This window comes from Ochlerotatus camptorhynchus, unplaced genomic scaffold (genome assembly GCF_037179485.1).
Source record: "Ochlerotatus camptorhynchus isolate MF236.1 unplaced genomic scaffold, CSIRO-AGI_Acam_v1.1 ptg000330l, whole genome shotgun sequence".
NCBI lineage: Eukaryota > Metazoa > Arthropoda > Insecta > Diptera > Culicidae > Ochlerotatus > Ochlerotatus camptorhynchus.
This window is the reverse complement of record NW_027040818.1, coordinates 3643134-3658476: the sequence shown is the minus strand read 5'-3', so window position 1 is coordinate 3658476 and position 15343 is coordinate 3643134. Positions and strand designations below refer to the sequence as shown.

At 41.7% G+C, this 15343-nt stretch overlaps 1 protein-coding gene across 2 annotated transcripts in view; it reads right to left on the bottom strand.

Moving 5' to 3' along the window:
* The window catches only part of LOC135708446 (myosin light chain kinase, smooth muscle-like), a 109870-nt gene extending 98919 nt beyond the window's left edge, over window positions 1–10951 (bottom strand). For both annotated transcript variants that reach the window (XR_010518295.1, XM_065230563.1), the window contains exon 1: window positions 9809–10951. Coding sequence is in view for 1 of the 2 variants with exons in the window: in XM_065230563.1 (XP_065086635.1) it covers window positions 9809–9842 (34 nt within the window). In the remaining variant the exon portion in view is untranslated. The remainder of the gene's footprint in view (window positions 1–9808) is intronic.
* Window positions 10952–15343: the final 4392 nt, after the last annotated feature.

Here is a 15343-nt window from a genome sequence, read left to right as displayed (position 1 = left end):
AAATTATTTCTGAGAAACCTGGAATCGTTGAGAATATCTTGGAGATGTGATCTGAATTGATGAGCAATTGAAGATCTTCCGAATCATACCTGATCAAGCTGAAGTCTAAAACAAATATATTAAGGATAGATCTATGACCATTTGGAGGTCTTTTGAATAATGTCTGAGCAACCTGGTATCTTGAAAAATCCAAGGGAGATATGAGGTCATATAAATACACTTTTTATTCATACGGCCCACGATTTGAATTGTTGACAGTGGAATTTGGAAACCTTTGAATAATTTGAATAATTTCCGAGCAACCTGTATGATGAGAGAATATCTGGAAGATGCGATTTGAATTGTTGGACAGTTGAAGATTTTCAGAATGATACCTGTTCACGCTGAAGTCTTTATAAGATATCTTAAAGATTTTTTGGAGATCTATGATCACCTGGAGGTCATTTGAATAATTTCATAGTAACCTGGAATGTTGAGAAAATATCTGAGAGTTGCGATTTCAATTGTTGTGCAGTTGGAGATCTTCAAAATAGTACTTGATCAAGCTGAAGCCTTGAACAAATATTTTGATAACTTTTTGGAGATCTCTGATCAGCTGGAGGCCTTTTGAATATTTGTTTGGTATGTTGAGAAAATATCTGAGAGTAGTGTGTGTTGTGAATTGTTATACACCTGATCACTGAAGTCTTGAACAAATATCATAAGGAGTTTTTGGAGATGTATGATCACCTGGCTTTGGAATAATTTTTGAACAACCTGAGAATAACTGGGAAATGTGATCTTAAGCAGTTAGAGATCTTAAGAAATTCGTCGTAGCTAGCTGCAGCGTCCCAAGCATAACCTGCGTCCTGTTTGTTTTTAAAACTATTTCAACTTTTTTTCCTCTTTTCGGCAGTGAGGATTGCGGGGATTCATCCGTGTGCTCTCTTTTACCGGGAGTGAGAGGCAAATCCAGTATCGAAAATGTTTCCGGATGCTGGCTACGGATGTGGCGCAGAAAATTGATTTATTTTATTGCACTGTGAGTAATCACAGTTTTGCACGGCAATGCGATGGAACAAGTTTCCCGTTCTTTCCAAAGCATTTTTAGTTACCAATTTTTGAGTTATTTTGCTTTCCATGATTGCAACACTTGAAAAATCACTTTATCTGATCAACAAACCTTCTACGGCGATAAAACGCGTATCCAAAATGACAGCAAACAAAACTCTCCGCGGCAAACAAGGATGTGAAAAATATCGGAGAACGAGAAGAAAACAAACAGACACTCTCGCGTGATCATCGCCTACCTTTACTCGCTGGAGAAAGAGCACAAAGCTGAGGGGATATTAGGTTGGTTCGAATCACGAGTACGTGTGAAATGATGTGAGATGAAGAGACGAAAGATCTTTCGCGATACGAAATGAAAATTTCTCTCGCTCTGCGCTTTTATGAACTTTTTAACATCTCTCGTTCGCGAACTTTTGTGAGAAGTGCCTTTGGGATTTATCTCTGCAATGAGGTGTAATAGAACTTTTTTTTGAAAATGATTTTTCCAACACTGTTCAGAATAATAGCTGATCAAGCTGAAATCTTGAACAAATGACTTCTGGAAGGTCTAGATGTTCGAAGACTTTAGGTTTTAGGTTTAAATGTTCAAGACTTTAGGTTTTTTCTGAAGATTTTTAACTGTCCATCAATTCAAATCATTTCTCTCAGATATTTTCTCATAATGTCACGTTGTAAGATCAAAATTCTCCATAAAATACTCCAGATATATGGCTAAAATAATATTTTGCGGAATAATAAAACCAAAAGATGGTATCATGTTTTACTTGTAACTTACAAGAAGATGTTACAAAGTATGCGTTTGAAACATGAAACATGTAAATTTTGCTTTCTATGAGTCACAATCAGCGATTTGCTGATCTTTGAGTGAGTGAGTGAGTGTATGAATAATCGCTGATTGTGACTCTCATGAAGTGAAATAAACAGGTTTAATATCAGAGTTGGTTGGAAATGCTAACATGAAGCTTTAGTGTGATGATTTATTAGCTAGAGAATGATCTTTAGAAGAGGGTAGGTGGATAGTTCCGTTAGAGCACGGCAGTATGAAAATTGAATAGAAGTTGAAAATGAGCGAAGGGCCATTAATGCGACAGTGATTCGCCCTTCGCTCATTTTCAACTTCTATTCAATTTTCATACTGCCGTGCTCTAACGGAACTATCCACCTACCCTCTTCTAAAGATCATTCTCTAGCTAATAAATCATCGCACTAAAGCTTCATGTTAGCATTTTCAACCAACTCTGAAAATCGCTAACTTCGCGTATGAAGTAACATAAAAACTCTTTGAAGGTTTAATATGTCAAACACATTCTTTGTGACCTCTTCTTGTATCCTAACAATTCAAAATATGATCATGGCATCTAATTATTTCATAATTAAAAAAAAAAAAAAGACATTGTTTTAGCTGAAATGAGTATTTGCAACCTTGCCAGATATTGCTGTTTTCAAGACTTCAGGTGTATCACGTATTATTTTGAAGATCTCCAACAATTGAAATATCGATGCTCACATATTCTCAGAATTCTCATAAAATTTTTCAGGTAATCAATGAATTGATTTTTTGTTAAATATAAGATTTATGGTCTATCGGGTTTCATTCGGAAGATCCTACTGATTTTGACTTGTTGGACAATTACAAGTCAAAATCAGTAATCAAACATCTCCATAAAATTCTCTGAATATACAGTGAACTATCCTTTACTCTATTTCATCCCAACTCGATGGAAATTCAAGCTAATTGGATCAATCTCTCCATATAAAATTCCCAAATTTAACTCTCTAACTTGATATCCTCCCCAACTCATTGGTTCCATCAATATCGAATTAGGGAGAAGTGACTGTATAATCATTTGCATAAGATTTCCATTAAGCCCTGAGGATGTATGTTCAAGACTTCTGGTTTACCAGGTATTTTTTATGAAGATCACTATCTGTTCAGGAAGGAATCCAAATAATATATGTCTGGTACAATTCGAAATTAGATAACTGATAGCCAAATTAGTCAAGGTTGATAACTTAATTAGTTATGCGATAACAACTGAAAACAAAATGATATTTGGAATAACAAGCCAAGTTATCTAGATGATATCAGGTTGTTTTTTTACTTTGCTCTAGTTGAGGTCCCCAACACGGTTCAAAACTATTCATTTGCTTGTTAATAATTCAAAAATTGCTCAAATTTGGCCAAACCATGAACTTTGTTTGCGGTGTTACTCCCAGCTTTGATGAGACCCCCGTCTCCAAGCCTCAGGGTCGGCACACGCTCGTGATAATTCCGCGAACCAAGAAAACACTCAAAGTTCACTTAAGACAAACTCCCACTTTATTCGTTTTGATGACACTCACTTCACGGACGGTCTCCCACTTCCTTAGATGTCTACTCCTACCTTGTGCTAGCATTACTCTTCTTATGTCTTCGGAGCCCCTTCGCCTGCCACTGCCGTCGTCGTCGTTCCTCTTCTTGGGCCAGGGGTGGACGCCTCTACCTGTCCCGTACGCCCCTCGAGTATGGTAACGGACTCGAGGTTTCAACGAACCACAAGGGTAAGTTGACTTGCCTGGATTGGTGGCGTACACTGTAGCTAAGGGATCAGATTCTCGAACTGCGATTCGGACACACTACCGGCGATTGGCGTGGTCGACTCCGGAAAAATACATTGAGTTCACAAATGTTACGGTAAAACCGCGTGGTCCTGGCTGTCCAATGATACGTGGCAACTTCCTCTACACTTCTTCAAACTTCCAACTTAGCTCACTTTAGCACTTTAGCTTTAGTTTTCACCTTCAAACTATTAATTTTTAGCTTTGACTTTCGTTATGTGACCGTAGTCTATAATGATCACCAGGCCTATGACTGTGCCTCTTGGTGGACGATGACCCCGAACCATGACCGTTGAACCGTCGTACGTGCCACGAATTCTCCACGCAATGACCCCGATTACGCCACCCCTATGGACGTCCATTCATGACTGCACACAGCGTGCTCTGGTGGTGGCTAGTGGCATTGTTCTACAGTTTATAGGGAAGTGTCTCCTACTGGCTGCGCTCGTGGGGATTCTGGACCGTTTTACCTTTTACGAACATTTAAACTTTTTCTTGGAATTTTATAACTAAATATACGAAAACTAAATGCGATTAATCTCACCAATCTTGGACGCAACACTTACACTTGTTACAATTTGCTCATCGAACACGCATTTAAAAGTCAATATTTGTTTTGATATGGTAGTACCGTCACCTGTGGCGCACATAGGCAATAACCCTTGCGTTTGACGTTTACACACTACCGCCATCTGTTCACCGTACTACCCATCACAGTTTACTCAACAGATGGCGGTAGTGTTTTAGCAACGATGTTTTATATTGAAAAATATTCAATAGCGTTATGTCTGTTTGTCTGTGGTAATGCTATGCAACACAACTTTGTTTAACATCTCAAATCGATTTACTATACGATACGATACGCGCATGCTTACAGGCGTAGGTATTAAATACACGTTTCACACAGCACTCATTTTTCTACCTCGATTATTTTTAGGCCAAACCATTTCCTAAGTTGATTTTAGATTCAGTTCGCGAATTGGCTATTAGAAATAATATCGTGTCGCGGCCAAAAGCTCCGGTTGGGGAGAGTCTTTCGCTTACTAGATCAAACACTGTTTTTGATTCTTGGAGCTACTTTTTACTCCGGTTAAGAAGAGAAGTTTTCACTTCTACGCCAAAAGTTCTTTCGGATTCTAAAAAGAGGAATCTGGAGTAACCTACGAAACTTAATTTTATTCCAAAATGTTGTACAAAGTGATCTTACGTCTACGTGTTGCATTGGCAACTTATAATTTTGTAAAACTTTTACTTTGTTTGTCCAGGGTTTTACATATCCCTTTCAATACCGGACTTTTGACTAATTTGACTATTCTATTAGCTAGGATTCCAATCACCCTTGAAACGGTAAATTTGTGTTGTTTAGACCTTATATACTATGCCCTCTCAGTTCTGGGATTTCTCGGTTATTTTGTAAATTTCTTTCTTTTTGTAACTGAGATCTGATATGGCTCTACGAATAAGAATGAGAACATTTGTAACGTTTAAACATTATAACTGTATCCTTCGTTAAGGTGATTCCCTGTAGAGTCCGCAAATGACCGTCACCTAAGTTATAAATGCACTTCCACCTCGAATTTTCAATTACATAAATCTAGGGAATTAGTGTCCCATTTCACCTGGAATTGCTACTGCATGTATGCTGCAGTACAGCAAACGTGGAGTAACAGTTTCATTGTGGTACGTATCGTGGAAGCTGATGTTTGTGAACTTAAATTTTCTAAGTGGTAGCGAAGACTAAGGATCTTACAGCGAACCACCTTAAAGATAAACAGAGAGGGAAAGCTCAACTTAATCTAGATGCGCAAACATGCCGTGCAATGGCGTGTTTATCCCTTGAACGCATACATATTCCTAAGTAAATACTGCAGTAAGATTATGTAAAACGAGCCGTCGTTCCCTTTTCCCTGCTTTTCATTTCATTTTCTTGGCCTTGGTATCGACGTCAGTTAAAGGGCGAGCACGAAATTATTGCGACACATTCAACAGGACATAACTTTTTTACCATTGGGTAAAAATCAACCAAATTTTGTACACTTTCTCATTGATGTGTATTGTGTACATGCTGTCAAACTCGAAGTCGTGTTTTTCGATTCAACGAAAATGGAGGTGAACCAACGCGAGTTGAGAGAACAAATTCTTTCCAAACACCTGGAATTTCCTGACCTGTCGCACCGTCTTCTTCTTCTTCTTATTCGCATTTCAAGCTTATTGCTTAGCGCATATTAGCTTATTGCGTGCTCTCAACTTAGTGTTCTAAATGCACTTCCACAGTTATTAATTGAGAGCTTTCGATGCCAATTACCAATGCATGAATTTGTATATTGTGTGGCAAGCACAATGATACTCTATGCCCAGGGAAGTCAAGAAAATTTCCAACCCGAAAGATTCCCTCGACCGGACCGGGAATCGAACCCGCCGCCTCCGGCTTGGTAATACCGTGCCTTTACTGACTAGGCTATGAGGCCCTGTCGCACCGGCAGTTGGGAAAAATGTTGAACATTCACCATTCAACCGTCTCCAGATTGTTGAAGCGGTTGACGTTGGACCACGGCAAAAGAGCTGGAAGAAAACCGGGACCGGAGAACAAAAAGACGGAGGGAATGGTGAAGCGGATGATTAAAGCAAATCCCAACGTCTCAAGCCGTGATTTGGCTAAAAAGATCGGCATGTCGCAGAGCTACGTCCAGAATGCAAAGAATAGAGCTGGACTACATACATACAAGGTACAGAACTTCCCAAACCTCGATGAGCGGCAACAATCGACGGCTAAAACTCGGGCACGGAAGCTCTACGAGAAGTTGCTGACAAAATTTGGCTGCTGTGTGATGGACGACGAAACTTATATAAAAGCCGATTTTAAGCAAATTCCGGGGTTGGAGTTTTTCACCGGCAAGAGCAAGTTCGATGTGGACGACAAATTTAAGAAGAAGAAAATGTCGAAGTTCGCCTCCAAATATCTCATTTGACAGGCCATCTGCTCTTGCGGACTGAAGAGTGAGCCTTTCGTGACAAAGGGCACAGTAAATGGCGAGATCTACAAATCTGAGTGCCTCGAGAAGCGCCTTTTGCCGTTTTTGCAGCAGCACGACGAAGCTCCGCTATTTTGGCCAGATTTGGCATCATGTCACTATTCTAAAAGTGTCCTGGAGTGGTATGAGGCCAATTCTGTCCATTTTGTTCCAAAGGACATGAATCCGCCAAACTGTCCGGAGCTGCGCCCGGTGGAGCAGTACTGGGCAATAATGAAGCGGGAACTTCGGAAGAGCAAGAAGACAGTCAAAGACGAGAAGGACATGTTAAGAAAATGGAAAATAAACTGAGAAACTGGTACCGGATGACACTGTAAAGACTTTGATGGAGGGCATCAAGCGAAAATGCGTTCAATTTTACACTCAAGGCTACTTTTCTTTTGATTTTTGAAGTAAATATATGTATAAAACTACCCTAAAATTTTGGTTTGATTCTAAACATTATAAGAAAATTGGCATGACATTTTCGGTGTCGCAATAATTTCGTGTTCACCCTTTATGGCTAAGCAAACGAGATGCAACTATGTGGTTATCTGATGGTTTTGGTTTTAAATAATTTGCCTCGCGGTGACATATAGGGCTGTGAAAGACTGAACATAGAAGTTTATCACGAAATCTTGAATTTAGGGAAAATTAAGGCGTCTCAGACTTAGACAAACTGTGATAATTTTGAGACAATATAAACATAGACAATTATTCATAGCTCTGAGACCTAGCCTACTTATATAGATCGCAGCTAAGAAAAATTCTCATTATTCTATAACGAGATAAATTATCCAATGTGTTCCCACTTGAAAAGATTACGGACAGTGCAAATTTAACTTACGGCTATGATTTAAAATCTCGAGCAATAAAAAATTTATATGATTCTAAGATAAATTTTAGAATTATTGGATTTTTTTCACTTAGAAACTCGCGATTTTTAAGGCAAACAAATTAAGAAATTAGCGCGTCCTGGAATAAAGTTCGATAGAATGTATGTTTACAGTCCTAGAAATATTTAAATGCTTCTGAAACATACAAAACATTTCATGATCTTGGGCTTATAGTGTATCTCAAAATTGAGCAGTGGACTATTTTTTCAGCACTTTGAATAAATAGATTTTAGGAATCTTGGCTGGTGGTTGAACAACTAGGGTAGAACGGTACTTCGTCGTAATCGCCCATTTCAGTTCTGTCGATCAGAAAAGATCAATAATATCAATCATTTCACCGTGCACAAATTAATACTAGGTTTGTTCCGATGCGTTAGTTCATTAGTTACCTTCCCCTCACTTCCTATAAAAAAAAATGTTCTTCCGAATTATGAAAACATTAGATTTAATTATGATAAATAGTACTTGTAAGTTATAAGAAGGCATCGTGAAGAATGTGTTTGCTACATAAAACCTGTCAATATTGCTTTCAGTGCGTCACAATCAGCGATTGAACGAATCGTGAGCACTCACTCTGAGTGAACCTTTGCGAATCATAAGATCGCTGATTGTGACGCTCTGAAAGCGAAATTGACAGGTTTTATGATTCAAACACATACTTACGACCTCTTCTTGTAACTAACAAATACTAATTATCATTATAACATCTAATGTTTTCATAATTCGGAAAAACATTTTTTATAGCAAGTGAGTGGAAGTAAGTCTGGGCTCCATCGAATTAACTTTACACAGCCCAGGATTCTTGTTCACTGTACAATACAACTTAAAACTATAGTCAAAAGGTACAACACAATAAACATTTTTTCTTCCACTATCCAATAAGCCTCCTCCATCAGAACGGAAGCCGCTTCCAGTAGTTTCATTGTATGGCAGTATCGCCAACGGGGGGCAGATCGCTTCCATTGCAGCAATGGATGCAAAAAATGGTCAGCTCTCACACATCGATCACGAAACGGTTGTTTTCCAAAGTCGACGACGCATCGACCGAAAGAACTGCTGATGAATAATAATGAGGAGGACCACACAAGCTGCCGAGTAAACAGACCATCACGTGACACACATTGAGAGTGGTCTGCTTCTGTTGACAGCCGAGTGAATACTGATTCCGGCTTGTAAAAAGTACAATTTGATGAGCTTAGAAATGAACTCAAGTGTCCGCAATTTGATCTTTTTTCAATGTTTGGACAAATACTAAACACTAAGACAATCAGGATATTTTTTTAACATTCTGGTCTTTGAAAAAAATATCTAGAGCTTTAAAACTTTCTTTGACCATTTTTCAACAAATTAGGCTTGGAAAACTTTTATGATCACGAAGTAAAAAGTCAGAATATTGGGACCAACATTGTTTTTCGACACCTTAGACAATTTGTGATAAGTCTATGACTAAATATCGAGATCACAAGCAATGGAAAAAATTAAATTTTACATCTGGATGAATTTTGAAGATAACGGACTTGAAACAAATATCTAGATTACGGAGTTTTAAAAATCTTACGGGTTGTTAAAAAAATCTTTCGCATGTTTACTGCAGCGCAGCAAATATAGTGATGCAAATTTAATGCTTGAAATCGAAATAATATCCGAGATACCCTCTAAAAAATTTGAAGTGCTAGTAAAAGTCAGCCATATTGACGGTGATTTGTGCACTCTGTCGTATCACATTAAACAAAGTGGCGCGTGGAATGTGAAACAAAACGACAAAGCGAAAGGACCAAAACAACAGCTCGCTCACATAAAAGTTCCACTCACTCTCTCGTATGAATAGTCACATATCAAAACAAACTCATTACCGTACGAATGGTTTTTGAAAATAGCGATTTTCTGGTAAAATACTTGAGAGAACGACCAAAGTAACGTGTCGAAACCTACTCAACGAACTTATTTCCCGTCAATCACCCCATTTGAGATCAATCACTCCATCACAAATCCTCCACTAACGAACGAAACGAACCATTCGATACGGACTCCCACCCTTCTCGACACAGTTTCACCTGATGGAATCGTCTTCGCCCAATTAAGCACACCCAAACAGAGCTCATTTACGGCTAAATTTCCATCTCTAATTAATGATATTCGCCGTGGAAAAGCGAGATCACCCTGTGAGCTCTCCCTTTCCTCTTTTACCGAACCCATAAAGCAATCAAATTAAATTCACACCTTACCGCTATTATAAATACTGTGTTATTTTACCTTGTACGGGATAGTTTTCGTCGACCTTGATCATCTTGGACCCTTCTTGGTTGTTTACTTTTTTTTATGTTTGTCTTGCCCCGAACGCGCAGAATGCGTCGGTTTTCCACTTGCTTCGCCTCGGCTACTGCGACGACACGTTTCGAAACACGGGACGGAATTTTCCCAGCTGCCACCGAGAGCCAAAGGTCACTTTTCACTTTTCAACACCCGCCACCGCTCGATCGCCTGCTCGGTGTTTTCCCCCGCCTCTGTTGACTACGAAGTCTTCGTCGTCGTCGTCGTCGTCGTCGTCGGTGGTGAAGTTATTTTCTCATTTGAACAGTTTTCCTTTCTTCTACCGCTGTTGGTCATTGAAGTCGTAAATTCCGACTTTTATTATCTTTTCTGAACAAATACACGTTTACCGTTTTGGGTCGAATCAGGACTGTATTCTATTCGTGGTTCGTTTTGAATATCTCACTACTATAGAAATATATGTATGCTTCGAGCATCCACAAAACTGCCCTCACTTGAACAGATGCACCACACTTTCGATGGTCGCTATTGATTTCCTGAACCAGCGATCGACACACAAGCACAGAGGTTCAGCTTCAGTAGTTTCCTACATCAACCATACCAATTCACAACCGCCCCGTCGAAATCACACGCACGAATGGCAACACAGTTCAGAAAAATAAACCGAAAATCGTAAATCCCAATCTGATTAATTGTGATCTTGACAGTTCAGAAAGCGAAGAAATTTGTCGCCAACGATCAAAATGTCTGTCTCGGTCGCCGCAAGATCTGCTGGTAGGACACCGAACGGAAAATTGAAACCGCACGTACTGAAACTGCTGCGTCTGCCGTGGTTGACGTTCGAAAGCCAAATGCGCGAGCGAGATTTCCTCGAAAGAAAGTCGATTCCTGCCAGATATTTTTCGAGAAAATTTCGCTCCGAGGATCGCTCTTCTTCTTCAGTAAATTCTCACACTCTCCACACTCTCCGTTCGGTGATGATTTTTCACGGATACCCTAGCTACTCCCTGGCAGAGCAGGATGATGATTTACTATGCAAATGACCGAGGCACAGTAACCCCCAAAAAGAACGTGATTTGTGTACATTCGGCTGGGTTCCTAAACGATCGAGACTTGGGTGCAAACTGATCTCCTACCAACTACAGCCAAGCACCATCGATCGTAGCTAACGGGCCGGTTGAAACGATTATGGCTAAGGCCCGATTTGGTCATCCCGTCTTGCCCATAGAAGGAACGCCCCAAGGCTGAAAAACAAATATGCGCCAAAAGCGAGTGACGATGCTGGAAAGTGCACAATGTGTAGGACCTACATCTACTTCTATAGGTAAGTAACCAACGATCGACGCAGCAGTTGGCCTTCGCTGGAATGTGTCACGAACTGTGCAGCGCGCGGCGGCTGTTCGAAAGGCATTCAGCAACAGCAGGGATGCGTAATTCTTCTCGCCGTCACAGTGATAGTCGTCGGTCGACGCCGGTCTATATATAGACTGGCTTTTGTGGTGGATAATTTACACGACGGACGCCACAGACTGACGATGGATGGAGACTCGAGAATGCATTACGGAAATTTTGAGTGTGTGTTCGTACGTGAAACAATATAGTGAGGTTTAGAATGTCATTCGGGGCATTGTCCAGGATGTTCTTTTTTATATTTTGCATTGATTTGTACCAGGAATTTTAGGACATTTCAAGACAGAGAAAAAAAATCATATTCTTGATGGAATTTCAATCAATAAAATTTAGATTTAGTTTTGCATGAATTAAAAGAAAGCTCTGATCAAACTACCTATCGGTGAAAAATGCCTTCCTTCTTGTAGTAGACTAAGTGAGAGACTTTTTCATTCTTCAACTATTTTTTTTTTCATGTAAGTTAGAACACAAATTGAGGCTTATATCGAAGACAACAAATCAATTGAATTATTTCAAATAAGACCCTAGGGCCAAAAACTGGAGTACTAGTGCCATAACTGGATCACTTACCATAGTTCTTGGATGAGTTTTTTAATTCCGTTTCCGCACAAGCACAAACGAAGTGACAGACGACTAACTGGCGAAGAAATCAATTAAAATAATGTGGTTCGCTGATGTAATTGAATTTTCTTAGAAGCTTGTGCCACCAGCCACCAGGTGGGCTAGTATTTTTGTTTTGAATTAAACAAAGTTGATTTTGTGTGCAATGATCTTAGACAGGAATGTATCATTTTGTCATTTTTTATGGATTTCAGTTTTGAGTAGAGTGTACTAGAATTTCAGTGGTGCCGGTGGTGTAGTGGTAAGCGTGATTACTTCTCACCCCAGCAGGCCTGGGTTCAATCCCAGTCGGCGCCGCCGGGATGTTCTGAGGCATAACATCTCTGATCATGCCTTCCTTCGGAAGGGAAGTAAAGCCGTTGGTCCCCGGTTCATGAGTGGATGGGTCGAAAGGTAGGGTCCAGGTGTGGGAGCTGCCTCCCTGGCGTCGATAGCATTGGTGCTCAGCACGGAAAACAAGATCGACGGAAAACAAATCAAAGAAAAAAAATACTACTCGGAAAAAAATCCGTTCCCGAAAACGGGAACGGACCGTGAACTAAAAATCACGGCCAGCTATCCAGAACAAAATTTTCTCAAATATACACCGTGAACTATGGTTCACGGCTGTGGTTCACGAATATGGGAACTCTTTTTTTCCCGTGTAGAATTTCGACTAGAATAGGGTACGCTTATTAGATGTAATTGGGACCAAATAGGCTAGTCAAGTAGTGAGCCAATTTAAAAATTGTTAGCTTCCACCGGTTGGTAATATTGCACAACACGCGGACCATTCAACTGTTTGGGTATAATATTGAACTTTTTTTTCTGTATTCGTCAGATTAGTATTTGGTTGTATAACTCATTTTACACGGGACGGAATCCATCTTTGACATAAAGGATGAGACGTAAACAAACGCGTCATGTAAAATTAAGTGCTTCGAGAGTGAAAATTTCGTTACTTGACGAAAAGTACGTTTGATTGAGCTGTATTCCACGTCTGTTATAACTCAATTTTGTGTCAAAATTGACGCTCGTCGAGGGGGACGAAAGTAATCTGTTCTTACTTAAGGCGGCTGCTCGCTTTTGCCTTGACCTGGGCCCAGGTCAGATTTCTATCGACTTGCTTAATTTTCTTATTGAGGCTCCACCGCCATGAGCCCCTGGGTCTGCCTCTGCTGCGATGTCCTGCCGGATTCCAATCCAGCGCTTGCTTGCAGATTTCGTTTCCGCCCCGTCAAAGTGTGTGGCCGACCCACCTCCACTTTCGCTCTCGAATTTCTGTTGCTATCGGCTTCTGATGACATCGACGATGGAGCTCGGCATTCGAGATCCAGTTGTGAGGCCACCAGGCACAAATTATACACCGCATTCATCGGTTGATGAAGACCTGCAGCTTTTGAGTGTTCTCCGCTGATACACCCCACGTCTCGCTAGCGTATAACAACATATTTAGATTTCACGTTCGAATTGAAAATTCGGATTTTGGTGCATTGACTTATCTGGTTGGATCTCCATACGTTTCGTAAACTCGCAAAGGCAGCCCTAGCCTTCTTGATTTGTGCACCTATGTCGCTCTGGGTCCCGCCGTCCGACGCTATTTGGCTGCCAAGATATTGGAAACTTTCGACCTTCTCCACTGCTTGCCCCGCTACCGTAAAGTTGGAAGGGTTGCCCGTGTTGATATCCAACGATTTGGTCTTGTTGACGTTGATGGTGAGACCCGCTGCAGAGGAACGTTCGGCTAGGTAATTGAGCTTACTCTGCATATAAGAGCGCCGTTGTGCTAGTAGAGCAACATCATCAGCCAAATCGAAGTCGTTGAGATGCTCCATGGTGATAGGCTGCCAAAGCAGCCCACGGTTCGGTACACGGTCAATTGCACCTATCATGATCTCGTCGATTACGATGAGAAACAGTAGCGGTGACAGTATACATCCTTGTCTCACACCAGCGACTACCCGGATAGGGTCGGACAGGTTACAGAATAGTTGATGCAACATTTGTGCGGGTAGCATGAGGTCAGCTTTGACCATCTCTGTTGAAATGCGATCGACCCCTGGAGCCTTGTTGGATTTCATGCTTCGGATAGCTGCTTCAATCTCCTGCAGTGATGGGGCCTCGGAATTGACGCGAGTGATGCGCCGCACCCTTGGCGGATCATGCCGAGATGTTGATGGCTGGTTGGCCGTCGAAACTTGAAGAAGTTGTTCGAAGTGCTCAAACCAGCGTTTCAGCTAGTCAGTGGGGTCGGTAAGCAATTGTCCAGTCGTGTCCTTCACTGGAATCCTTGGTTTCATCCTTGCTCCACTCAGGCGTCGTGAGATATCGTAGAGGAGGCGTATATCGCCAGTGTTTGCGGCTTTCTCCCCTTCGTCAGCCAGGGAGTTCACCCACGCTCGCTTGTCCCGTCTGCAAGAGCGCTTGACTTCCTTCTCTAGAGCCGAGTACCGTTGACGGGCTTCGTTCTTGGCTCCTCTGGTTCTCGCCCGCTCTATCGCGGCTTTTGCTTCTCTACGCTCCTCAATCTTCCGCCAGGTTTCATCTGTGATCCACTCTTTCCTCTGGGTGCGCAGCTCACCCAAGTTGTTTTCGCTTGTTTCTATAAAGGCATTCTTGATGGCCGTCCATTGTTCTTCTACGCTGCCACCTTCTGGAACGTCCGCAGCTCGAGTCTCAAGTTCTTCAACAAAAGACCTTTTTACCGCTGGATCTTCAAGTCGGCGTGTGTTGAACCGCCGCCCGAGTCTCTCCTCCCGTCGCTGGATCCGCGCCATGCGTAGGCGGATTTCACCGATTAGAAGGTGATGGTCAGACGCGATGTCGGCGCTGCGCTTATTCCGGACATCAAGAAGGCTCCGTCGCCATTTTCGGCTGATGCAGATGTGGTCGATCTGATTTTCGGTATTTCCATCACGGGAAACCCACGTGACTTTGTGCACTGGCCAATGGGGGAAGAGCGAGCCCCCGATCACCATGTCGTTATTGCCACAAAATTCTGCAAACAGCTCACCGTTCTCGCTCATTTCGCCGAGACCATGGCGTCCCATGACACGCTCATAGTCGGTGTTGTCGGAGCCGATCTTCGCATTGAAGTTGCCAGTGTAGATCTTGATGTCACCCTTTGGAACCTTATCCACGACGGCATTCAGTTGACTGTAAAATTCTCCTTGTCCTGTAGCTCGGCAGCATCGGTTGGCTCATAACATTGGATTATAGTAAGGTTACGAACCCGTGTTCTAAATCTGGCAACGATTATCCTCTCATTAACAGGCTCCCACTTGATGAGCGCAGCACTTGCCTGGACGCTAAGTAGGAGACCAACTCCACGATGGCGGGGAGCGTTTTCACCTCGAATACCAGAGTATAGTAGTACCTGTCCCGACGGCAGTTTGTGTTCTCCAAAGTTTGGGCAACGAACTTCACTCAGTCCCAGGATTTCTAGCTTCATGCGTCGCGCCTCGTTGGCAAGTTGTGCCAGTTTACCCTACTGGGCTAACCTCAATA